The following is a 25,457-nucleotide window of genomic DNA, read 5'->3' as shown; positions in this document are numbered from 1 at the left end:
CAGTGCCATTGTAACTTCAAATGGTCACTAAATGAACTGTTGTAAATTGAGGACCACCTGTACTTGCTTAAAGTCACAACCTTGGAGACCCAGGAGGTTTTTTTCCTGCTTTTTCCCCTTTGCCAACTTCTCTCCGGCCCTAGTTCCCACCGAGCCAGTGATTGTGGGAAATATCTTTCTCAAGGTCTATGGTGCTTTTAAAAATTTTTTTATTTTTCCCAAGAGGCAACTGGACTTTCTGTTTTTTCTTTGAAGACATTTCCCTTCTCATCCAAGAAGCTTCTTCAGCTCTGGAGAAGAGAAGCTAATGGATGAGAAGGACGTTTCGCTTCTCTTGGATGAGAAGCGAAACGTCTTCAAAGAAAAAACAGAAAGTCTAGTTGCTCCTTGGGAGAGGGAAGGGAAGCATCTTTGGGACATCTTTCTAAAGGTTTATTGTTTTCTCTCACCTTGTACTCATGCCCAATTTTTGTTGCAGTCTAGTCACCGAAGTGTGGTAAAGAAATCTGTTGTTGTTGTTTTTTCTCTTTGAAGTTTAAGTTTGCTATTGTAATGATGGGCCGGCACCAGTATCTTAATGAAGACGAATATGAAGTGAACTTGAAAGATTTTGAGCCCCAACCCGGTGAGGGTCCATTTATCTTCATTTGGGGGCTGGGCGGGGCTGGGGTGTGTGTATTGTGTTGTGTGTGTTCTTCAAAGTAAGTGGGAGCTACTTCAGGTTGAAGGTGGAGCGGGTTCTGTGTCACAATTCTTCAGGACTTGTTGGGTGTCACAGCAAAACCTCTAGAACAGGTGTGTCAAACTTGATTTCATTGAGGACTGTATCAGGGTTGTTGTTCTGTCCCCCTTCCCCACACAGGCAAACACCCAACCAGGCACGCCTGCCAAGATTTTATTAAGCAATCAGACTAGAAACCCTTGCAGATAAGAGTTTTGGCAGTAAACTGCGAAATGCCTGCCAAGTCAGTTTTCACTCACAGTAAGCAAGAGAGAGTTTCTCCTCAGTCCGGTTCAGTAGCAAAAAGTAATCCACGAAGCAAGAGTTAGCCAAGGTCCAATCCAAATATGCACAAGCCAGATTTCAGGTAACGCAATGTGACTCTCAGATTTTTAACTTTGACCATCACAAAGCCTGAAGAGTAATCACACCCACTTTTATTCCATGTGGGGTGTGGCTCAATGACTCAGCTCAATCTCTGGCCCTCCCACGGCTCTTCCGTTGCTGCGCACACTTCTCCCTCCAACGCTGCCTGGGATCAAGCCAGGATTCATCATCCTCGCTCCCTATCTGTTGTTCCGATATGCTTTCCTCCTGGCATATCCCAGGCTGTTCCTCTTGGCCTTCGGATGGAACCTGAGGCATTGCCAGAGAGGAGGGTCCTGGAGAGGGAGGCCTTATCAGTTCCTCCCCATCACCTTCTGAGTCCTCTTCCTCTGTTAAGACAGGCTCAGGAGTCGGGGTCACAACAGTTGTATTTGATATCTGGGGGCCGGGGTGGGCATGGCCAGCTTGACGTCACTCGTGTCGGGGCGCCTGTGGCGGCCTGAGTGCTCGGCTAGTGAAAACGGGCTCCCGAGCTCCATTTCAGCTGCAACGGACTCCTGCAACCCTCTGCCAGCGAAAATGGAGCTCGGGAGGGCCGCAGGCAGCCCTCCTGAGCTCTGTTTTTGCTGGCAGAAGCACTGCGGCAGAGGTGCAGTATTTAGCAGGTTGGTGGTATTCAGCAGGTTCTGACCAATTGTGGAGAACCGGTAGCGGAATTTTTGAGTAGTTCAGAGAACCGGCAAATACCACCTCTGGCTGGCCCCGCCCCCATCTATTCTCTGCCTCCCAAGTTCCAGCTGATCGGGAGAGAATGGGGATTTTGCAGTAACCTTCCCCTGGAGTGGGGTGGAAATGGAGATTTTGCAGTATCCTTCCCCTGCCACGCCCACCAAGCTATGCCATGCCCATCAAGCCACACCCACAGAACTGGGAGTGAAAAATTTTGAATCCCACCACTGCACTGCAGGCCGGTCCTTCGCTGTTTCCAGGGCAGCCCTGCGGGCCAGATCTGAGGACCCTGATCCAACCCCCGGGCCTTGAGTTTGACACCCCTGCTCTAGAAACTCACTCATCCTTTCTCTTTCTTCCTCCAGGCAACATGTCTCATCCCAGGCCATGGCTCGGGCTCGATCATTTCAACAAAGCCCCAAAGAGAAGCCGCTACACGTACCTTGAAAAAGCTATTAAAATCCATAACTGACTTACCCTCTCCAGTTTGTTCGAGGCAAAAGGGGCAACGATAAGTGTGTGTGTGTGTGCGTGCGTGTGTGTGTGTGTGTGTGCGTGCGCGCACCTTTTTAACAACTGTAGGACTTTTGGTACACGTGCACTTGAGATCGGGAGTCTCCAGCAAGACAATTTGCTGCTGATTTATTAATTTTATTTTGAGGCTGTTCAGTTTGGCTTCTCTGTATATCTATTATTGACTGCCCTCTATTTTTTTTTTTTTTTTTTTGAGCAAAAAAAAAAAATGAAGGTGTTTTATAAAAAAAAAAATAAAGCTCGGGTGCCAATGAGAGTTTTTATGGGGAACGTAAACCAGGCAAGACGGTCAGCATAAAAGAAGGGAAGGGTCGAATAGGACAGTTGACATTGGCAAACTCTTTGTCTGTAGTACCTTTAAGGGCGTAGTCTGTGCGGGCTGCCCTCCCCCTCGCTCCTTTCTCCCTTCCCTCCCCACCCGATCTTCTCCCCCCCTCCCCCTCCCCCCCAACGCGTGGTACCTGCCATCACTGCAGCTAGCTGGCACTATGGTTAGGCTCACGTTTGAATTTCTTTCCTTCAGTTATATACTTTAAATGAAATTTTTGTGCATTTGTAAATGCGAAGAGAAACTCACATCATCAATAAATAGCAATCTCTACTTCATTGTGTACACTGTTGGCACTTATTCGGGGGAGAAACGTCTTTTCAATCAGCCTAGGAATTCTCTTTTTATTATTATTATTCTATTATTATTATTATTGTTTTAAATAAAAGACTTTTGTGTCAGAGTCCCTCCCCTCCACTACTCCCCACATCGCTTTTTGCCAAGGAAGACTCAAAATCCTTGAAAGAGCCATGGCATCTTTATATTCCTTTTAGAAACTGCTCAGAAGAAGGAAAGCCTTTGATTATGAATTAATATCCGAGTATGGCGGCTGGCATCTCAGTGGGCTTGCAGAAAAGGGGAGGAGGGAAAAATCACCTGATTTATACTGAATTTTAGCTAATCTGGGTAGACAAGCAAACTCGCTTTTTCGCACTGAGGGCACGTTCACTAGCATTTAGTAAGCTGTTGACTTTGTAAAAAGGGGCAGGGGAGCTTGGGAGGGGGCAAAAAAATGGAATTGTATATTTAACAAAGGAACATGTACAATTTAACACTTGGAGATTTCTCTTTTTGGTGGGGAGGGGGGGCAGGGGGCGTCTGCCAGTGAATTCCTCAGATGTCAATATTCATTGTGTGTAGTTTTATTTCGGTCCCAGCCTCCTTTCCTGTTTTAGTTTGGAGCTAATGGCAACCTTTGTGGAATATCTTACTTTTTTTTTCTTCTTTTTGAGTGAGTAAAACTAGAATCTGCCATTTACACTTCCTTCACTTTTTTTTTCTCCTTTAATTTCGTATTCTTTATCTTCACCCCTTCCTCCGTTCTTATCTCCTCTCCCTTCTCTTTTTCCCTCCTCCTTCCCTCCCTTCCCATTTTGTTTTTTGTTTTATTTTGTTTCTGTAGCTACAGTGTGCAATGATTCTTCCTGTATATTGCCTTTTTTGGCTGGAAAAAAAATGTTGTATGTTGAATAAAAATTTTCTATAAAATTTTACTTCAGTGAGTCGAAGACGACTTCTCCTTACAAGTATAGTTTTGGGAGATGTTATTTAAGATGGAATTTTTGTTTTATTGAAGAGCAAAGGTTTTTGAAATTGGCTTGAATTTTAAAAAGCGAGATGTTGGTATCAATACATAGAGTTGCAATTGCAGCATGAAAGTACATAAATACAGCTAAGTGCAGCAAAGACCTACATTGGAATAGGTCTTGATCCCAAGGAGTTTGTGAGAGATTGATATGTTACAATTTTTCCTACAGCAACCAAAATAATAATACTTAATTTCTGTGGGTATGTTCTACTTTACTTCGGGCCAGAGTAATCAATATTTTTCCATAAAGGACACTTCTCCAAGTGTGTATTGATTCCCAGTTAAAAATTGGTCCTAAAAGCTTGACTAGTTATCTTTTTCAGGGACATCACATCCGTTATAGAAAATTTGAGGGGAAACGTAACTAGTTTGCCAAATAAACTGGATTTGCACAACTTAAACCATGATGCTGTGGTAGGTTGGTTTTTTTGCTTCTTGCATTAGTGAACTGTAAGTCATGGTTTATAATTTCTCATGGTCCAATGTGGGCCAATTACTGCTTTTTCAGCAAACCGCGATTAATCCTGGCTTAGTGCAAGACAGGCAGTGGGAGGCTGCCTGAATCTTTCCTGCACACCCCTGAAGATACGGGTGCATCCTGAACACGTTTCTGGGTTTAAGCTTTGTCTGCGGAATAAATAGTCCCTTCCAGTATAATAGAAAAGACGTTAATGGAGTTTGTGACAAGGGAAATTTTTAAAGGAAACGAATCCTTGAAAAATAGCAAAACAGAAGCTATTTAAAATTAGGCCAGCAATATTCCTGGTGAGGGATCGGCCTTCTCCTGAAACTGCTGGACCAGAGGTGGGATTCTACAGGTTCAGACCGGTTCGGGAAAACCTGTAGCTCCGACAATCAGCTGGGAGAGAACCGGTTTGCTCCGACGATCAGGTGGGCCTGCCCCTGTGCTTTACTGATCTATATCTTCTCAGCTGATTCGCGCAGCAGACCGGATTGCTGCGCCTCAGCTGTGTTACTCCCCAGCAGTTACGTGGAAGGTAAGTTTTCGTAAAACTGCACTAACCGGTTGTTAAACCGGCAGGATCCCACCACTGTGCTGGACTACAGTGTTGTGACCCGGGCCCATGTAGTTAATATTAAATGCAAAACAGTTCCAAAAAACAAACAGATTTTATTAAAACAGCTGAGAATTAACTCATTCTCAGCGTATTCTAAATGAAATGAAAGCAAAGTCCTTAAAACATCAGCCTTTAGTTTATCTCTGACCTTGGGATAATTAGGCAAACTGCCAAAGGCTTTTTTTGGCAACAGTTCAGGAACAGAAGAAATAACTACAGCCAAACACAAAGCAATTCTCTCAACGGTTGTTTTCCGACGAAGGGCCCAAGAGCCATTGCTGGTCTTTTAAGCCTTATGGGAGGGGCCAATCATCTTTTGGCCCTACTCCTGAGTTGTCCTCTGCTGTAGCTGCTCCTGCCTTCTGGCAGCTCTTCTCATACGTGCACTAGGAACAGGCTCCTCCTGTTCCTCTGCCTCTCTACTGTCAGCCTCTGGAGGCTCCAGAATCCGCACATCACTCCCTGATGGCCCTGGCCCCATCTCTGCCTCTGACACAGAGCCCTCATCTGGGCCTTCCCCAGCCTCCAGGACTGGCCCATGTTCTTCCTCAGCCTCATCGCTGTCCGACTCCGCTGCCAGCTCCGCAGGCTGCTGGGGGACCACAACATACAGTTCCCATTAGCCTTATCCCATTGGCCCTCTGAGGTGGGGGGGAAGGGAATTATCAAAGCTCAGATTGTAATAGGGCCTTAGAAGGACAGTCGCTTTATCATTAAAAGAAAAAATCAGAAGGAGCATTTTAGAGTAGTGATTTCTCAGCCTTGGCAACTTTAAGAGGTGTGGACTTCAACTCCCACAATTCCCTAGACTGGGGAATTCTGGGAGTTGAAGTTCATACCTCAAAGTTGCCCAGATGAAATAAACACTTTGAGTGACAATTTTTTTTTCCAAAGGCATAAGCTGCAGCTCACAAAAGCTTGCATTTCCTAATAAAGTTTACTTGTGTTAAAAAGATACTACCAGGCGCTCTGATTTTTGGCTACCATAGAATAAAATGACTCTTCCATTGCAATTATTTGATCATTTCAATTACCAGAAGAATTTGCTGATCACCCTGAGATTTCTCTGCTTCCAATGCCTTGAAATGCTGCAACGTGAATTTTCTGCCTGAAAGAAAGGATTGGTCCTGCTTTGGAGTGACAAGAATCTTACTGCTGTTTAGGCAATTTGCAACCCTTTCAATATCTTGTAATATTTTTTCCTGATTTTGCCATGCCAAACTATTCTAATGGAACACCGAAGTGATGTAAAAAAATCTGTGTTTTCATTTTGAACAATTTTCTTTTACTTGGATGCTTTAATTTTTTCAAAAGCAAATATGAAGGAAATACTTTACTTTGGCAAGTCGTACTTTTAAGAGTTGGTGTGTGTTTGCAATGGTGAATTAAGATATTCTGTAATCAGGCCAGCTTTTGAGGTTACAAAGCTTGCTTGGTAATCGCTGGTCTAAAACTTAAAGTGTGTCAACTGACTCTGCCAAATTAGGCTGTCTGGTTTATAAAGCTATTTTTACTTTATTTTTTGTTTTACACTGAAAAAGAAACAAAAGGAAATTTAAGTACAGAGAAACTCCAGTTTTTAAGCACCATTACATATTATTGCTCAAGATTTCTGTTTTATTAAGAATCCGTTTAAGAAGATACTTCTACAGGATTTCAAATCTGGTTTGCACTGTGGTGCTAAGTTTGAAAAATTAAACTTCTGTGCCTTGTACTATGTAAAGCCCTACTGACAAATTCCAAATTTCTGGATTAAAATTTAAAGCTACAGTTACATGTTTAAATCAGATCAATCTTCACAACATAAGGAAGTTAAAACCAGATGGGCCAATCTCATTTGGGGTGTCCTCTTCTATCTCACCCATTCAAGACAATGCGGTTGACTATAAACTTTCTCTAAGGCATCCAACCCTTTTGAGTCTCATTTGGATAAATATGAAGTTACATCTCTGCCTTGAATTCAGGGCAACTGCATAATTCCCTAATTATTCTTTTGCAATTACTTAGCCTGAGACTTCTTTTTCTTTTTGGATTTCTTTATTATATTGCCCTCCCACTTCATCTCATGGAAGGCAGCCTTTTGAATTTTTGTGACATTGGCTTAGCAATAGCATTTAGACTTATATACCGCTTTGTTATTGTTAGTTGCGAAGTTGTGTCCGACCCATTGCGACCCCATGGACAATGTTCCTCTAGGTTTTCCTGTCTTCAACCATCCTCTGGAGTCCATTTAAGCTCACGCCTACTGCTTCAGTGACTATATACCACTTACGGCCCTCTAAACGGTTTATCCCCTATTGCCCCCAACAATCTGGGTCCTCATTTTACCAACCTCGGAAAGGATGGAAGGCTGAGTCAACCTTGAGCCTGGTGAGGATTGAACCCCTAGCAGCAGAATTAAGCTGGCTCTTATAAAGTGCTTGTCCATCCTCTTTCACACAGTTACAAAGGCATCGTTCCCCCCACATATTCCTTCCTGGTTCTCCATTTGAATCATGACAGTCCTTTTTCTCTGGCCCCCAACTCCATTAGAAATGTTTCATTCTTTGGATGTCTATCAAGTTGTTGTTTTTTTAGTTGGAGTATTGTATATGTATGGCACCATTTAGTGTGTTGCCCTGCCTTCTACATTCCATCTTCAGCATGTCTAAAAGTGCATAGACGTTTTGCTATGTGGTGGCCCAATCATCATGCTACCTTCCAGCATAGAATATAGAGGGTTGAATAACAGTTGGAAAAGATCTTGGAGGTCTTCTATCCAACCCCCTGTTTCAGCAGGAGACCTATATCATTCTGGACAAATGGTTGTCTAACCTCTTCTGGGAAACCTCCAGTGAAGGAGGTAATTTCTGGAGTCAAGTTGTTCCACCAATTAATAAGCAATAGCACTTAGATTTATATGCCACTTCACAGTGCTTTTACAGCTCTCTCTAAGCAGTTTACAGAGTCAGCCTATGGCCCCCAACAATCTGGGTCTTCATTTTACCCACCTCGGAAGGATGGAAGGATGAGTCAACCTTGAGTTGCTCAGCTGGCAGTCAGCAGAGTTAGCCTGCAATACTGCATTCTAACCACTGGGAAGGAAGGAAGGAAGGAAGGAAGGAAGGAAGGAAGGAAGGAAGGAAGGAAGGAAGGAAAATAGCACTAGCACTTAGACTTATATGCCACTTCACAGTGCTTTTACAGCCCTCTCTAAGCCGTTTACAGAGTCAGCCTCTCGCCCCCAACAATCTGGACCCTCATTTTACCAATTTTGGAAGGATGGAAGGGTGAGTCAACCTTGATTATTTCCTGATAATTCTCACTGTCGGGGAATTTCTCCTTAATTCTAGGTTGGATCTAGGTTGATTTTGCCACTCACTACTTCTTGTTCTGGCCTCGGGTGTTTTGGACAAAAGCTTGACCTAGTCTTCTCTGTGGCAGCCCCTCTACTGAAAGACTGCTGCTATATCCATCCCCCCCAATCCTTCTCTTTAGAGGTACCTTTTTCCCACAACATCATTGTAGAGTTTCCAGATCGCTTGTCATCATTGTTCTTCTCTGCATTCTGTCTAAAGTCTCAGCATCTTGTTTGTATTGTGAGCAGAACTGGACACCATATTCCAAGTGTGACCTTACTGTTACATAGCACACAATGGAGGGTGGAGTTGGAAATATCCCTTTCCAGAACCTCATGCTAATTAAAGACTCTTGGCACTTCGGTAACCCCACCCGTGGCATTTCAAACATATCCTGCCACGATGTGGGCGTCAGGTTGAGCTCATATTGACCTATCTGTAGAAAGTGTATCTCCCATGTAAACACTGCAGAGCCGAAGAAGACGGAGTCAGCCCTGCGAGTAGGTAGCAGCCTCTTCCAGGAGGCCAGACCTGACCACTCTTTCTTGCAATTCCCATCTCCAAAGTGCCACTGATTAACAGATTAACAAGACTTGGAAGGGACCTTGTAGGTCATCTAGTCCAACCCCCTGCCCAAGCAGGAGACCCTACACTATTTCTGACAGATGGCAGTCCAGTCTCTTCTTGAAAGCTTCCAGTGATGAAGCTCCCACAACTTCCAAGGGCAACTTCTGTTCCATCGGTTGATTGTTCTCACTGTCAGAAAATTTCTCCTTGTTTCTAGGTTGAATCTCTCCTTGATCAGTTTCCATCCATTGTTCCTTGTCTGGCCTTCGGGTGGTTTGGAAAATAGCTTGACCCCCTCCTCTCTGTGACAGCCCCTCAAATATTGGAAGACTGCTATCCTGTCTCCCCTGGTCCTTCTCTTCACCAGACTAGCCATGCTCGGTTCCTGCAACCATTCTTCGTATGTTTTAGCCTCCAGTCCTCTCATCATCCTGGTTGCTCTTCTCTGCACTCTTTCTAGAGTTTCAACATCTTTTTTATAGTGTGGTGACCAAAACTGGATGCAGTATTCCAGGTGTGGTCTTTCTAAGGCTTTATAGAGTGGTATTAGTTCCTCCCTTGATCGTGATTGTATCCCTCTGTTAATGCAATTTAGGATTGTGTTGGCTTTTTTGGCTGCCGCCGCACACCACTGACTCATATTTAACTGGTTGTCCACTAAGCTCCAAGATCCCTCTCACAGTTACTGCTATTAAGCCTGGTTTCACCTGGTCCATATGTGTACTTTTGGTTTTTCTTGCCTAAGAAAATGAGCTGTGGTGGCACGGTCGTGAGAGTGTAGTACTGCAGGCTACTTCTGCTGACTGCCAGCTGCCTGCAATTTGGCAGTTCAAATCTCACCAGTTGGCTCAAGGTTGACTCAGCCTTCCATCCTTCCAAGATGAGTAAAATGAGGACCCAAATTGTTGGGGGCAATATGCTGACTCTGTAAATCGCTTAGAGAGGGCTGTAAAGCACTTTAAAGTGGCATATAAGTAATTGCTATTGCTAAGAAGAAGAGATGCTGCCTAAGAGAAGTCAAATAAAGGACAACATAGCTCACAGCTTCACAATGGGGGAAGAAAATGGCTCAGAAAGGATCCTCCTTAACTTCTCTGGCTATAAATGAGAGGGTGGGAAATGTTTACTTTCAAACTTGCAAGAATCTGTTAATGTAGGAGCCTGGATAGCTCAACAGACAGAGCACTGTAATTTAACACCAGCTGTCTGCAATTAAAGTAAGATCGAATCTCGCCAGGCTCAAGGTTGACTCAGTCTTCCATCCTTTCTAAGGTAGGTAAATTGAGGACCCAGTTTGTGGGGGCAATAAGCTGACTTTGTATAAATATACAAAAGTATGAAGGCTATTGCTTAGCAGACTGTAAGCCGCCCTGAGTCTCCAGAGAAGGGCGGCATATAAATCTTTTTTTAAAAAAAATGTAGTCTTAACAGTAAAGCAGAATTAATCTATGTGGTTGTGTTTCCTGTCTGGTCTACCTGGGAAGTATTGTCACCTGTGGACTGCTTGTAGCAAATCAGCAGGAAACATCGCAAACCACAATCGTGATTGCAAGGCACTCTGGCATTACAATTGCAAACCAGTTGGCAAGCACCCAATCTGCAATCACAGGACTGTGGGGTGCTGCAGTGGTGACAACTACTGGGACCCATCATAAGCTCCCCTCATTCATCACCACTGTGACTTTGAAGCATCACTGAACGAATGGACATAAAGTGAGGAGTAGCTGTATTGTATTTTGAACCCCAAGCTGTAGAAGAGCAGGCTGAGGCAGAGGGTGGAGTTAAACATGTCATCAGTTTGGAATCATTGTGCGCTCCCACAAGAGACCTCTTAAGTCTCCAGCCCCCCATGAATTCCATTGACCCTTATCTAGAGCCATGTTAGCTTTGGCTGTTCAGATTCTTGTGTACAGATATCAGTAATAAACTCTTCTGTGCTTTGAATTCAATGAATGCTCCTGGTTATTTGTATCTGACACAGTAGCAAAAGCAATAGCATTTAGACTTCTATACCACCCCACAGTGCTTTACAGCACTCTCTGGGTGGTTTACAGTGTTGAAGCATTATTTGCCTATTGCCCCTAACAATCTGGGTCCTCATTTTACCAACCTGAGAAGGATGAAAGGCCGAGTCAACCTTGAGCTCCGTCAGCATCAAACTCCAGGCTGTGGGCAGAGTTTGCCTGAAATACTGCACTTTAACCACATTTAAATCCCATTAATTTAACCACTGTGCCAAGCAGTCCGATTAATTATGGATGTTCCACTTCTATTAAATTGTAGCCTTCTGAATCCTCCCTCTGACCTACCTTTTGGAGCCATGGCTAATCTACCTTTTATTTTAGAAACTACTGAGAAACTCCTTTCTTACCTGATCATTGGAGTTCCTCTGCTTTCTTTCTCAACCTCCTCCCAATCTCTCACAGGGGTCAAGTGAGAACCAGGACTAGTTCTCATGAGAGGATGAGGTTCCCAGCAAACAATTCTGTTAAACTCTAGATCGGCCTTTCCCAATATTGACAACTTTAAGATGTGTGGACATCAACTTCCAGAATTTTACAGCCAGCAGGCCAAGAACAAGGACTACAATCCATAGAAATAAAAGACCCTACTACCATACTAGACCGCACTTGAGGGGCAGACTGGGCAGGAGGCCCCAGAGAGATTCCAACATATAGTGGTAGAGTGTAGGATGCAGGAAAAATCAGTATACTCTGAATGGCACAACCAAGTACGTAGTTGGAACTGTGTACAGGAACATCTGCACAATGTATGAGCTAGACCAGTGGCTTCTGGTCTTCTACCGGTTCGCCCTGGTTCAGGCAAACCGGTAGCAGTGGCAGGAGGCTCCGCCCACCCGCCCAGATGTCATCATGGACGCAAAGGTAAGTGAAACCCACTACTAGACCCTCCCAAGGTCAGATGGGAGATTTCACAGAAGATCATAACAAATATAGGCCTAAGATCTTGTGGGACTTCTAGATCCAGTTGTACAGGTAGGTACCAGCCAATCAACCAGACATTGTGGTAGTAGACAAGGACAGAAGACAACGTCGGTGATAAGCCATAGCAATGCCAAGTGACAGCAACCTCAGGAAGGAGGAGTAGGAGAAGCGGGAGAAGGACCAGGGCCTGAAGAAGGTACTAGAGAGGATGTGGGAAGTGTGGGCCGAAGCGTTCCCAGGGATGGTAGGAGCACTCAAGAGTTGTTATTCCTAAATAGGAATGTGACTCCAACAGATCCCAGGAAGAACATTGGAGCTCTCTGTCCAAAAGAGTGCAGTTCTAGGAACAGCTAAGATGTTCTGCAGAACCCTCAAATTCCCAGGCTTCTGGTAGAGAACCCAAGATTGAGGAAGGACAGGTCCCCATAGGATGAGATGGGATTTTATACCTCCTACTTAACATGCCTTTTAAAATTATTTATTCAATTTATATGGCCACCTTGGTAGGGGCAGGAAAACCTTTTCTTCAGCTGCTCCTTGCTTGTACTAAGACATCAATTTACAGCAAGCTTTGATCTATTTTTAGCTCCAGCTCACTGGTGAATTGCTAAACTCAGAACTTTAAAACCGGCTAAAGGACTTTGAAATATAAACTCTGAATTACGTGGACGTTGACTCAGCATTTCCATCTCTCTTGCCTAACCTTCCTGTACAATAACATTTGTAATCGTTCTTTCAATCTGGACTTCGAGCTTTGACTCACTTGTTTTGATTCATGGGATTGCACGGCCTTTCAAGTTTAGCTCTGAAAAAGATACGTCAAACCAGAGTGGCTTGTAAGTGGCTGATGGCTCACTGTGTACTGCACAGCCAATCCTTTGCGATGTAATCAGTAAATTGTGGTTCAACTCAACTAAACAAAATTAACCAAATGAAAATCATTAAAAATATCCTTCGTGCAATATTTAAAAACAATTTTGGGGGAAATCAAAACAACAAATGGTTACTCCACATATACCAGTTCAAGTGGTGATGTGTTTAAGTCCCTGATTTTACTTAGGTGGAGAAAAGGTCCAGGCCAGGACTCTCTTGGAGGCCATGAGAGCATGATGGGCCATTCAACCAATGAGGGTGATGGCAGAGACTCTGGGTTGCTATCCTTCTACATGTAATGATTTCAAATTCTATGGTGCGTTTGAAAACGGAGATCCTTAAATACATATGAGATCTCACCTGAGTTGAGAAACAAGTCGGGCATGGTCACGTCTTCTTCAAAATCTGGTTCAGAGGACTGTTTCTTTAATTATTTTGTCACTAGAGTAGTGTTTCCTAGTCTTGGCAACTTTAAGATGTATGAACTTCAACTTCCAGAATTCCACAGCCAACTTTTGAGTTCTGTCAATTTTGACTTCCAGAATTTCCTGGCCAATTTTAGGATGTGTGGACTTAGACCCCCAGAATTCCCCAACCAAGTTTTAAGTTGTGCGGACTTCAGCTTCCAGAATTCCCTAGCCAATTTTAAGATATATGGACTTCAAGTCCCAGAATTCCCCAACCAACTTTAAGTAGTGTTGATTTCGACTTCCAGAATTCCCCAGCCAGCATATTGAATTCTGAAGTCCATACGTCTTAAGATGATGAAGTTGAGAAATAGGGACCAAGGACCACCAGCTGCTGATAGTATTCTCTCTCCTCCTTTGCTCTTTTTCTCCCTCCCATCTTCAGCTGCCAGTGTTCGCCATCTTCCTTACCAAAGAAAATACAACAGGAACAACACAGGAACCATTTCTTTAACCAGTGCAACAGAATAGAGCATCATCCAAGGAACAAGTCCTGCTCTCCCATCTAATGAGAAAGCTTTGTCATTACCCTGTCCACATAAAGAATCAAAATCTTAACACTTAATCCCCCCAAACGAGCTGGAACAAACAGTTTTTCCAAATTCTTATCAAATATAGGGGCAGGCAGGATAGTCTACATGGAGACAGTCCCAAAAAGTCAAGATGGCAACCATCACCATGCAACCAAAGCCCCGCCCTCTTTTTAAATGCATATTAAAATGGGCGGGGCTCTGATATCCTGGCCTTGGACTCCATCTTCACTGTTTGGGGACTCCTTCAGGCCAAGGAATGGAGAGATTTCTTAGAAGTTTCCTTTTATCCAACCAAGTGAAAGTTGGGTTAGGAGGAAAACAAAGAATTTCTCAGTCCAGCATGAAGTAAAAAGCATGTAAAAGTGTGGTAGGAGAAAAATGGTGCATTGATGCTTGGTAGGACATAAAATGGTGCATTGTTGACATGGTCCTCAGAGGAGATATGTGGTGACTGAAGCACAGATGGATTTGAGCAGCCTTGAGAAGGAAACGTACCAAAAGATTCACAAAAGAAAAACCAAAACAAGAGTTAATTCACAAACCTCAAAATACCAGGAAAGTAATACAGAAAATCCTAGAGCAGATCCTTGACCGGCTGCAAGCCGCTTCCCTGCTTAGGAGGCTGAAGGAGGCCAATATTGACCGGAGCCCAGCCGGTTTCACCACAGACTAGGGAGCCCATCCTGCATAGTGCAATCCAGTTCCAAATGTGTGAATCCATCCAAGTTGGAAACACCTTTGCTCCCCTTTGATTTCCAAGAAGACAGCTGGGTGGGCTGTTCTTCTAAGCAGCTAGATCCTTTTATACCGGTAGATGTGATATCGGCAACAGGGACAATAATGATCGACGTCCTTACAGCATTTGGACATGAAGGGGATGAGACAGCAGCCCAAGCAGCACCTGAGAGCCACATAAGAAAATAAAAAGACAGACCATGACTTGAAAAGGGTTTTCTTATGGCTTGATGTTATGCCAAGAAATTACATCAAGAAATCCATTTCAAAACTGCATAGACCAACCACTCGGAGGCTCCAACTGGCGCAGAGTGCGGCCGCGCGGGTAGTGATGGGAGCGACATGGAGTTCCCATGTGACACTTCTCCTGCGCGAGCTGCACTGGCTCCCGGTGGTCTTCCGAGTGCGCTTCAAGGTTCTGGTTATCACCTTCAAAGCGCTCCATGGCTTAGGACCTGGTTATTTACGGGACCGCCTGCTACCACCAATAGCCTCCCACCGGCCAGTACGCTCCCATAGAGAGGGGCTCCTCCGGGTGCCGTCGGCCAAACAATGTCGGCTGTCGGCCCCTAGGGGGAGAGCCTTCTCTGTGGGGGCACCTACGATTTGGAACGAGCTCCCCCCAGAGATACGTAGGATCCCGGATCTGCGCACCTTCCGCCGCGCGCTTAAGACCTTTCTATTTTATCAAGCTGGCCTGGCCTAAATCTTCCCCCTTTTTAAATGTGGAAATTTTAAATTTTTAAATTTTAAATTCGTCTTTTTATAGGGGTATGGGTAAGGCATTTTAAATTGGGGAGCCATTTTAGATTTAATTCTGTTTTAAACGTATTTTTAATTGTTTGTATTGTATGTTTTTAACTTTGGCTGTTCACCGCCCCGAGTCCTTCGGGAGAGGGGGCGGTATAAAAATCTAATAAATAAATAAATAAATAAATAAATTATCCATTCTGGCTCAGGCAATTCCTAATGATCCAGCAATATGAGAGTTGGAAAATACCCCAAAAAATGTCAAACTAATAATACAGAATTATTGGCCATCAACCAACCCCAGCAACTCTAGACCAGGGGTCTCCAAACTTGGCAACTTTCTTGTGAACTTCAACTCCCAGAATTCCTCAGCCGGCCATGTTGACTATGGAATTTTGGGAGTTGAAGTCCATAAGTCTTAAAGTAGCCAAGTTTGGAAGGCCTTGCTCTAGACCTTAGACAGCCTACTGCAGCTCAATGGATCCTCGGATTCCAAGTTTCCAGTCTTTGACTGCAGTCCCAGTCCTAGTTGGAGAAGGCAGTCTGAGATTTTATTGTAAAAATATGTCAAAATATGTCCTCTTGAAGAACTACCCGTTTTGTCAGCTTTATCTCTTATAGGCCAGTAAAGGTTAAGATAGGAACATTTGAAATGAAAATGTTAAGACAGGTGGACGTCTACTCCCAGAATTCTGGGTGTTGGAGTCCCCCTATCTTAATGTTGCCAAGGTTGAGGAACACTGCTATAGATAGTAAGCTTCTTACAGCAGGAGTCTTCGTAAGGTTACACAAAAGCAAAAAGTGTTTCTCAACCTCCCAGAATTCCCCAGTCAACTTTAAGACATGTGAACTGAGTGGCTGAGGCGGAGAAACACTGAGCCAGGAGGACTAAAGTGGGGCCAAAGACATCTCCAGTGTCTGTAATAGTAGTGTCTATAATAGGACCAAAACAGCTCCGCCCCCTTAAGTACCTGCATGCAAATATCACAGTGCAGGTTCCAAAGGGGTGGAGCTTGCCTCAAAATGGCGCACTGTTGTTTTTCTATTTGCACTCCTTGTGGGGCCTCATTACCTGCAATGAGGCCCCACAAACCCCCCAAAAGCCAAAAGAAAGCCCCAAGTCTATCCCACTGCACCAGCCCCCACCTGTGGCATCCCTTGGCTCCTCCCAAAGGAACTTCAGGATAACACTCAGCTCCCATAATGTTCCCGTCTCTGGCCTGAGGCCTCCATTTTATCCCTGAAGTCGTTTCTCAAGGCTGGAGGGGATTTAAAAAAAAATCAAGGGGGCAGCCAGCATGATAGATGTGAAAAAGAGTGGGACTGAGGGTGCATGGGTGTGGATGTCATTTTGAGTTTTTTGGCCCTCCAGCCCTCCAACTCAATGGGGGAGAAAATGTTGGGTCTGAGTTTGTCTACTCTGACCTACTAATGAACTCCATGAATGTGTAGGAGGACAAATTGGGCGGTGGGGCTGGACTAGATGACTTACAAGATCCCTTCCAACTCTGTTAATCTATTAAAAATATAAAGTCACAAAGCATGGACACTCACCCCACCAAACACAGGCAGGTCGAGACGGCATAGGTTAGGCACCCCACACGGAAGACCACCTCGGTGGTGATGATCTGTCGGCAACAGGGGCAGATGGTGGACGCAGGTTTACTGGAGAAGATCCCGGCCACCACAACAGGTGGGGATGAGTCCATGCAGACTATGGGGCAGAGAGTGGGAGAGTCATCAATATGCATTTCATTTCTTACATCCAGAGCTTTTAAGTGTGGGCAGAAATCTCTTCTTGATAGCCATTTCCCTGCAGTTTGGCAGATCGAATCTCACCAGGCTCAAAGTTGACTCAGCCTTCCATCCTTCCGAGGTGGGTAAAATGAGGAGCCAGATTGTTGGGGGCAAGAGGCTGACTCTGTAAACTGCTTAGAGAGGGCTGTGAAGCCCTGTGAAGCGGTACATAAGTCTAAGCTACTGGAATCGTTAGGCAGGTGAGCAGGCAGCCTTGACTATTCAGCCGGTTTGCAGAACTCCACAAAGTTAACAAACAGTTCTTCTGAACCGATGCAAACTGGTTGAATAACACCACTGCGACCAGCCCATAAATCGAGACAGCTCAGCAAACTCCAGGAGGAATCAAAAACAAGCAAAAAGCTTTGAAAGATTCTCCCGGGAATGAGGTTGAAAGCTTCTTTTTTTTCCTGGGAAAGATGTCTTTGTGAAAAGATCTGGGAAGAAGCTTTTTCTCCATCCCTTTCCCCAACTTTTATCTTAGTCGGCCAATTTAAACCAGGGGTCTCCAACCTCAGCAACTTTACGACTTGTGGACTTCAACTCCCAGAATTCCTCAGCCAGCACATCTATATCTGCCCTTAAATACTTTCATAAAAGGCTTTTGATTAAAAAGAGCAAGTGTGATGCATCACTTCTATTTACGCAAATGCTTCTGGGCCTCCCAGAGACTCTGCCAGCACTCTTAAAATAGAAACACCTTGAAGGAGTTCAGTCTAGGAGTTTCTTGGAACACCAATAAAAGGCTCAACTTTGTCTCATACGTGTCCTTGTAATTAAATGGGTGCCCAGTCATTTGCTACACTCCTATCGCTAATAATTGCATGAGACTCTTCCTGGTCCATGGTCAGGATTCCAATCCTCCCCCTTGGGTCCTCTGCCTTCCAGCTTTAGATCCTTGAGAAGAATCTTCTTAAGAACCTTAAGCAGGAAATTCAGGGAAACATGGATATTTTTTTTCTCCCCAGGCATCAGTCTAGTGTGAGAGCTTAGGTGTCCAGAATAAGCCATAATTGCATCATAAACATAGATGTGAATACTGGCAACCCATTTTGTCTATCTACAAATGGCCATAAATGAGGCCTCTTGTATTTCCAGCATTCTGGACTATCCCTCTGCCAATCTGTATCTCTATCTCTGTCCATCCATCCATTCATCCATCCATCCATATCTATCTATCTATCTATCTATCTATCTATCTATCTATCTATCTATCTATCTCACTATCCATCCATCTTCTCTCTCTCTCTTACCTATCCATCCATCCATCCATCCATCCATCCACCCATCCATCTATCTATCCATCTTCTCTCTCTCTCTCTCACCTAACTGCCTCTCTCTATATCTATTATCCATCCATTCATTTATTCATCTTCTCTCTCTCTCGCCTACCTGTCTCTCTATATATCTATTATCTATCTATCTATCTATCTATCTATCTATCTATCTATCTATCTATCCATCTGCTCTCTCTCTCTCTCGCCTACCTGTCTCTCTCTATATCTATTATCCATCTATCTATCTATCTATCTATCTATTTATCTATCTATCTATCTATCCCAAAGCCACTCAGTGTTATCACAGTTCAGTTCAAACCTGTTGTTCCTTATCAGACCCCCACATAAACAGCATCACTTAACTCACCAAGAGTTGAGATCTACAACTAGGTGTCATCAGCATTCTGTTAGCTATTTTGTGCAAAACCTAGCAGAAACCTTAACTCTTGGTGTTTGGGAACAGAGATATCAAAGAATGCTACTTGGACATCTAAGGCATCTTATTCCTCCCCAAGATTACAGGTAGTCCTCAATTTATGACTACCACTGACAAGAAGTTCCATTGCTAAGCAAGGACATTGTTAAGTGTGTCGGACCTGATTTTGCAACCTTTGTCACCATGGTTGTTAAGCAAATAACTGCAGTCCTTAAGCGAATCATGTGATTGCTAAGTGAGTCCAGCTCTCCCCATTGACTTCACTTATTGAAGTCTACTGGAAAAGTCGCAAATCATGACTTTTCGTGAGGTTGAGAAGATGCTGCAACCTCTGTAATTACATGCCAGTTGCCAAGCGCCCAAATTTGGATCACAGGAACATGGGAATGCTGCGGCGGTCATAAGTATGAGGATTGGTCATAAGTCACTTTCTTTAGTGCCATTGTAAGTTTGAATGGTCATTGAATGAATGGTTGTAGGTGGAGGACTGCCTGTATATGATTCAGTCTTCAGTATATAAGTTTCTGGTGCGTACCTGGTCCTAATGTGTCGCAAGGCACCTCTTCACAGCTATACGGAGGTGGAGTTGAAACATCATAGCAGCAAGCATCTGCATTGAGGAGGAAGGAAGGAAGAGAAGCATTGCAGAGGGTTTGAATCAAGCCCCAAACCGAACTCTCTTTCTCCTTTGATCCAAACCTCACCTTTGGAAATGCACTTGGCACATACCTGTGACGCGATAATGCTCAGTCTCCGAAACATTAGGGGCGTATGGATCTGATGTGTATTGTTTATAGCTTTGTGATTCTGAGCTGTAGGCTTGTGGGGCATACATCTGTGGATTGTAGGACTGTGATGTGTAGGCCTCTGGGGTGTAGGAAGCAGAGTATCCCGGAGCGTAAGGTTCCTGGGGCACGGACAACGTCACCATGGGAACGGAGATTTTCTCCTTCTCCTGGGACATCTTTATTCCAGACATCTGAGAGAGACGGGCAGTTCAAAAATATGATAGGCAGTGGGACAGATAAACAAATAAATCTCTTCCTACAAAGGAAAATAAGCAACTCAGAGGGCAAATGTCTCATTTTCCATCGGTTAGCCATTTCTGGTGTTGGAAGCAATATGAACAACAGGGTTAAGTTTGCATTTTAACTCTCCTGTTCTCACACAGTTTCATTGGAGGTATCTCTAGCAAATTACTAAAGAAGCTAACACACTTAAATTTTGGCCTGAATATAGCTTACTCCACACCAAGCTACAAAGATCAATCCAACTGGATGTTGTAAGATCTTTGTTTGCCAGGCCAGGCCTCATAAAGTCTTTTGCCTTGTTAAACAGAGTTCATATCACTTTATAAATCCTTGGTAAGGCCACACCTGGACTACTGTATCCAGTTTTGGTCACCACATTACAAACAGATGCTGAGACTTTGGGAAAAGTTCAGAGAAGAGGAACAAAGATGATTAGAGGGCTGGAGGCTAAAACATATGAAGGTTGGTTTCAGGAATTGGATATGTCTAGTTCAGGGGTCTGCAACCTTAAACACTCAAAGAGCCATTTGGACCCGTTTCCCACAGAAAAGAAAACACAGGGAGCCACAAAATCGAATGATTTTGCCTGACTATTTCTTGAGCAGCTACAAAACTAGCATATATAGTTGAATTAAACCTTCTGTTTTCTTCTGAAACTTTTCTCTCTTTTTTGGATTTATCCTTGATTGGCCTACCGGGGGTTGAAAAGCTCAATAAATCGCGTGCCAGAGAGTGTCGCACATTGGCAGTTGTGACACATATTTTGAGTGACTGGGAGCCGCAGAGGAGGGGTGAAAGAGCCACATGCGGCTCCAGAGCTGCAGGTTGCTGACCCCTGGTCTAGTTTAATGAAAAGAAGGACTAGGGTTGACGTGATAGCAGTATTCCAATATTTGAGGGGCTGCCACAAAGAAGACGGGGTCAACTTATTTTCCAAAGCATCAGAAGATAAGACAAGAAACAATGGATGGAAACTCACTAAGGAGAGAAGCAACCTAGAACTAAGGAGAAACTTCCTAACAGGGAGAACAATTAACCAGTGGAAGTGCTTGCCTTCAGATGTTGTGGGTGCTCCATCACTGGAGGCTTTTAAGAAGAGATTGGACAACCAATTGTCTCAAATTGTATAGGGTCTCCTTCTTGAGCAGGGGGCTGGACTAGAAGACTTCCAAAGTCCCTTCCAGCTCTATTGTGATTGATTGAGACCCAACTCTTCCCTGATGCTGCCACAGACTCTGCCAAATATGATCAGCTATGTTTTCCCTAAATAGAGACCCCAAGCTTCTTTGCACCCTACATTTGTCAAAATCTATCTCAAATAAAACGAGCAATATATTTTCATTTTCACTACTAGCACTTTAAAAGCCCCAAAACATTGGTAGACTTGAGTGAAGGGAGGAAATTTTGCTTCAGTGTTAGATCAAGCTGCAGACTAGCACCTGGTCCAGCAGCCATGGAGGCCTAGACAGATATTGAGGTGTGGTGGTGTACAAGGGCCAGAATTCCACAGTGCAAGCCATGGTTGTTGTTTTTTCCGGTGACACTCTATGGAAGAGAAAGTTGGACCTTGAAGATGTAGGAAAGGTGCTTTTTCAGGAAGCAACTGGACTTTCTGGTTTTTTCTTTTGAGGACGTTTCGCTTCTCATCCAAGAAGCGTCTTCAGCTCTGACAGGATGGTGGGGAATGGAAGGATTTATATTCCTTGCAGACAGCTGGTCATTTGCGTCCTTTTAGAGGGTGGTTGAAACTCTTGGAAGCACTTGAAGGAGCTTCTTGGATGAGAAGCGAAACGTGTTCAAAGAAAAAACAAGGAAGTCCAGTTGTCTCCTGAAAAAGCACCTTTGGGGCAACCATGACCTGGGTGACAGAGAATCTCTACAGACTTTTAGGATAAAAAGAATATTGACCCTTTTGGTGTTGGAGAAGACTCCTGAAACCACCATGAAAGAAAACATAGAAGTGAAGCATTAGGCAAATCAACTTAAGAGTTCTTACCCAAGGCACAAATTATTCTACTTTTATGTCATGCAAAGATGCAACTCTCTGGAAAGGTAGCTGGAATGTGGTGGCTCATGAGGTTAGAATGCTGGGCTGAGATAGGCAGGCTTGCGTTTGAGACCTGTTGCCACAGGGATGAGTTCCCATCACATGCTCCAGCTCCAACTAACCCAGGAGTTCGAAAATGAGCAACTCTGAGCAGATTAATGGATATGAATAATCTTTGCAGGGACAGTAATGGAGCCCCCAACTGGGCATCCCCTGGGCAACGGTGATTTCACCGATAAATCCTTTCATCACAGAAGTACGGGAAAAAAACCCATGGGGAAAGGTGAAAGGAAAGAGAACAGGATAATCAGCAGCAAGGTGGATGGACTCAGTTAACAATGGCAATGAATACACCATGAAAAAACCTGAAAGAAAAGGTTGGGGATAGATTGTCTTGGAGAAAATCTATTTATGTCTCTCTAGGAGTCAAAAATGACTTGATTGCACATAATCAAATCACCTTCAGGCCACACACATCTTCACGTCAGTGACCAAAACGCATTTGCTACTATTTCCCTTTGTCAGAAATGGATTTTTAAAGACTTGCACAGCTCTGGTAATTAGATTATAAAACGAAGTCCTTTGTATTCTGCGCCACGTAAACTTCTGAATAATAACATAAGTGCAGAGTCATATTTAAATATAATGACGCCCATAATATGTAAATCTGGAGCTTTGTTTCTCTGGCTTATTTACAAATGTTTTAGTAACGTCTCTAGATACTGCATTAAAATAGAGCAATCTTATTTAATTTATGTGATAATCATTTGTTTGCTCTTTTACATTGATGCTTTTTCTCATTGTCGATGGAATCTTATCATTCAAATTTCAATTCCAAATGTCCCTGTTCCTGTCCTTCCTAATGAATATTGTGATTAAAGGAGAGGTAAGGTTTTTCTTTAAATCAAAACATAACTTGGCATCACCCTTTTTCTGAAATTCCTCTTTTAAACTCAGCTACTCTGTTTCTTTCTTTCTTTTTTAATTTCACCTTTTAATGTGGATTCTCATTTGTAGCCAGCCTGACAGTTTCCCTTTGAGTTCTCTGTCTCACTCTCTTCCCCATCTATTCACCTATTTTACACCTTTGTGATTTTAAGCTCCTTGGTTGCCCTCCTTGAGTGTCCTTGAGGTCATCTTCTGAAGTGCTCAACATACAGACAGTAACTGGCCTGGATCCCCAGGAGGGAAGGGAGCCTTCCAGAGGAACAAAAGACAACTCAGTTCGGATAGCTTGTGTGAGAGAAAGAGGGTGAAAACGGACCCTCCCTAACAGTTCCCAGAGTGTATGCTTCGGGTAGGACAGGGGCTCCCAACCTTTTCTATATCCCTCACCCCTAGAATTCTTTGTCTATTTTGGAAGACAGTTTTCCTTCTGATATATTCTCGCACCCCTTAAAAAAATAAATAATCCTATGCATATAATGATACATACACATTATAATTTTGAAACTTCTAAACCCAAGTTTTTGCACACCCTGGAATATCATCTTGCACCCCCTGGGGGTGCGAGCACCTCTGGTTGGGAACCGCTGGTGTAGGGAGTAGTTTGCTTCAGTTTGGCAAGATTTTAGCCAAAGGCATGGAACAATTTAAAAAATCTGCTCAGAAGAATCACCACATGTCTTTCTTAGTTTTGGGGGCCTGACAGATAAACACAGTACAAAGACCAGAAGAGGAGCCCTAATTTTATATTCTGAACTGAGATACGAGAACCAGAAGATCTTGCAAGTATTCAGGTACCTAATTTGAGCATCTTTTTCCACTTGAAGGTCGTTCACCCATCATCATAAAAATGTGCTCTTAGCCAGACCGCAAACTACAGGTCTTATGTTGCAATCTTGCTGTTCAGTTATAATTCTAGAAAAAGTGTTTATAATAAACATCCTATGATGTTTTGTGCATAATTATAGATAAGGATTTATCTATAAAAGGGGTTGGAGGGAAGCCTTTTCTATTGATGTTGCAGAATTTGACTCAATCAGATGGAACTATTTTTTCCTGTTCTAGTGAAAAAGTACCAATTTAATCCTATTGTTATATTTGTCAGTTTTTGTTTCTTCCCACATTCTCAGTTACTAAGCCAGTGACTTCAATGCATTAAACAACTGGCGGAATAAATTACATGATCCTAATTCACAGCAAGAAGGAAGTGAACGGAGCCCTCCATTCAGCAACCTCTCCCCGCTGAACCACAAGGAGCATTTAAAAAGTTCTGACATTTGTCAATTATTCAGCTTTCTAACCAGAGCTGAGAATCTTTCTGAGAAATTCAAAACATTTGGCTGAATGTTGGATTTCTGCTTTTCCTTATTTTTACCTTTTTTCCAAGTGTTACTTTTAAAACTGGATGTTTTTACGTTCTGGGGGAAGGAAGGAAGGAAGGAAGAGAAAGAAAGAAAGAAAAGGAAGGAAGAGAGAGAGAGAAAGAAAGAAAGAAAGAAAGAAAGAAAGAAAGAAAGAAAGAAAAGAAGGAAGGAAGGAAAGAAGGAAGGAAGGAAGAAAGAAAAAAGGAAGAAAAACAACACTTGTACCTTACACTGAAGCAGCTAAAAATAAGCCCCACCAAGCAAGTACAGGATTTACTTCTGAACAGAATGTGCTAAAAATCTTATTGTGATATGATTTAAAACCTGTGGGGCGGGGGATTAATTGGTGGCACAGCTAGTCCGTACTGCCAGGGTATCCAAAAGCCTCAAAACAGCAGTTGGAGGGGTTTTCCAAGAACTCCTGGCTTACAGAATATAAGTGTATCAATTAAACCAAGGAGCAATTAAACTTGAATAAGAACTTTGGCTGGCACGCATTCCATCACCTGTTGATGCAGAAGAGAGATGGACCTTTGGGTTGTCTTGGGTTTTCCTTCATAATTCCTATTTCAGGATGTCAAAGAAATCTCTTACCTTGGTGGATGGGAATTGCGGCGATCCCTGTCTTCTTCTCACAACTTGTTGATGGCTTCACCCCCGGGATGAATACTTAAACTAGACTTGAGCATGCTCTGGTCCTCCAGCCGACATGGAACCAAAGAGTGTCAGTTGTAGTGACAGGAAGGAAATACTGGGGTGGCAGGAACGTTTAATTACCCCGCCAAGAGCTCCAGCCTCCTCCAAAGATTTGTGGCAAACATCCTTGGAAGGAATGTGGGACAACGTGTTTGCCGGGACTTGGCTAATTTCTTTTAAGCCGAGTGTTTTGTTTTGACATGGAAATCAAGTGAAGATAATCCGTGTTCATCACCTGAGGCTTCGTGAGGAAGGCTCACCATTTCAGAAGGAAGATGGTTCTTTCTTGGCCCTCTTAAATCAGGGCGGGCACAGGTCCAAGACTTAATAACATCAAGCTTTTGGGAAGAATTCAGTTTCAGCACTGAGTTTCTCCTTTAGAACTGAAGACATCAAAGCATTTTGGAGTTCTTGAAGTGAGAAAGATGACTGGGAGTCTTTTTATCTTGCTTGATGGAACCGTTCTTGAAAGACCCAGCTTCATGTCTCATTATACTTTCACTGGTTTTTATGACTTTGAGAAGGAAGTGACTGATTTTTCAAAATCAGTCTCAAAGCAATATACTATCTGTGTGTACGTACATGAGTGTGAGTGTTATATTCAGTAGCAAAGTTAATAAGCAGAAGCC

At 43.4% G+C, this 25,457-nt stretch overlaps 2 protein-coding genes across 12 annotated transcripts in view; one reads left to right on the top strand and one right to left on the bottom strand.

The window, feature by feature from the left end:
• The window catches only part of USP7 (ubiquitin specific peptidase 7), a 122,687-nt gene extending 120,437 nt beyond the window's left edge, over window positions 1-2,250 (top strand). For all 11 annotated transcript variants that reach the window (XM_034420561.3, XM_087878498.1, XM_087878501.1 and 8 more), the window contains 2 exons: window positions 535-625; window positions 2,143-2,250. In XM_034420561.3, the coding sequence (XP_034276452.1) occupies window positions 535-625; window positions 2,143-2,249 (198 nt within the window). In that variant the 3' untranslated portion in view covers window position 2,250. The remainder of the gene's footprint in view (window positions 1-534; window positions 626-2,142) is intronic.
• Window positions 2,251-13,649: 11,399 nt separating this feature from the next.
• LOC117667399 (lipopolysaccharide-induced tumor necrosis factor-alpha factor homolog) lies at window positions 13,650-24,907 on the bottom strand. Its single transcript, XM_034420717.3, has 5 exons — window positions 24,727-24,907; window positions 19,475-19,724; window positions 19,281-19,355; window positions 16,790-16,949; window positions 13,650-14,651 (listed from the first exon to the last, which is right to left on the bottom strand). Exons 2-5 carry the CDS (start codon window positions 19,722-19,724, stop codon window positions 14,543-14,545), a joined length of 594 nt encoding a protein of 197 aa, XP_034276608.1. The 5' UTR covers window positions 24,727-24,907; the 3' UTR covers window positions 13,650-14,542.
• Window positions 24,908-25,457: the final 550 nt, after the last annotated feature.

The sequence above is a fragment of the Pantherophis guttatus genome, chromosome 14 (assembly GCF_059756535.1).
Source record: "Pantherophis guttatus breed Tessera chromosome 14, ASM5975653v1, whole genome shotgun sequence".
NCBI lineage: Eukaryota > Metazoa > Chordata > Lepidosauria > Squamata > Colubridae > Pantherophis > Pantherophis guttatus.
The sequence above is the reverse complement of the archived record's forward strand: the minus strand, read 5'-3'. Positions and strand labels throughout refer to the sequence as shown.

Excerpts from the sequence above, each read along its gene's own strand:
- LOC117667399 (XM_034420717.3), bottom strand. The coding sequence starts at position 19,724 with ATGTCTGGAATAAAGATGTCCCAGGAGAAGGAGAAAATCTCCGTTCCC. Across the intron at positions 19,356-19,474 it reads TGAGCATTATCGCGTCACAG|ATGCTTGCTGCTATGATGTT; the intron begins GTATGTGCCAAG and ends TCCTCAATGCAG. Across the intron at positions 14,652-16,789 it reads ACCTGCCTGTGTTTGGTGGG|GTGCTGCTTGGGCTGCTGTC; the intron begins GTGAGTGTCCAT and ends TGTGGCTCTCAG.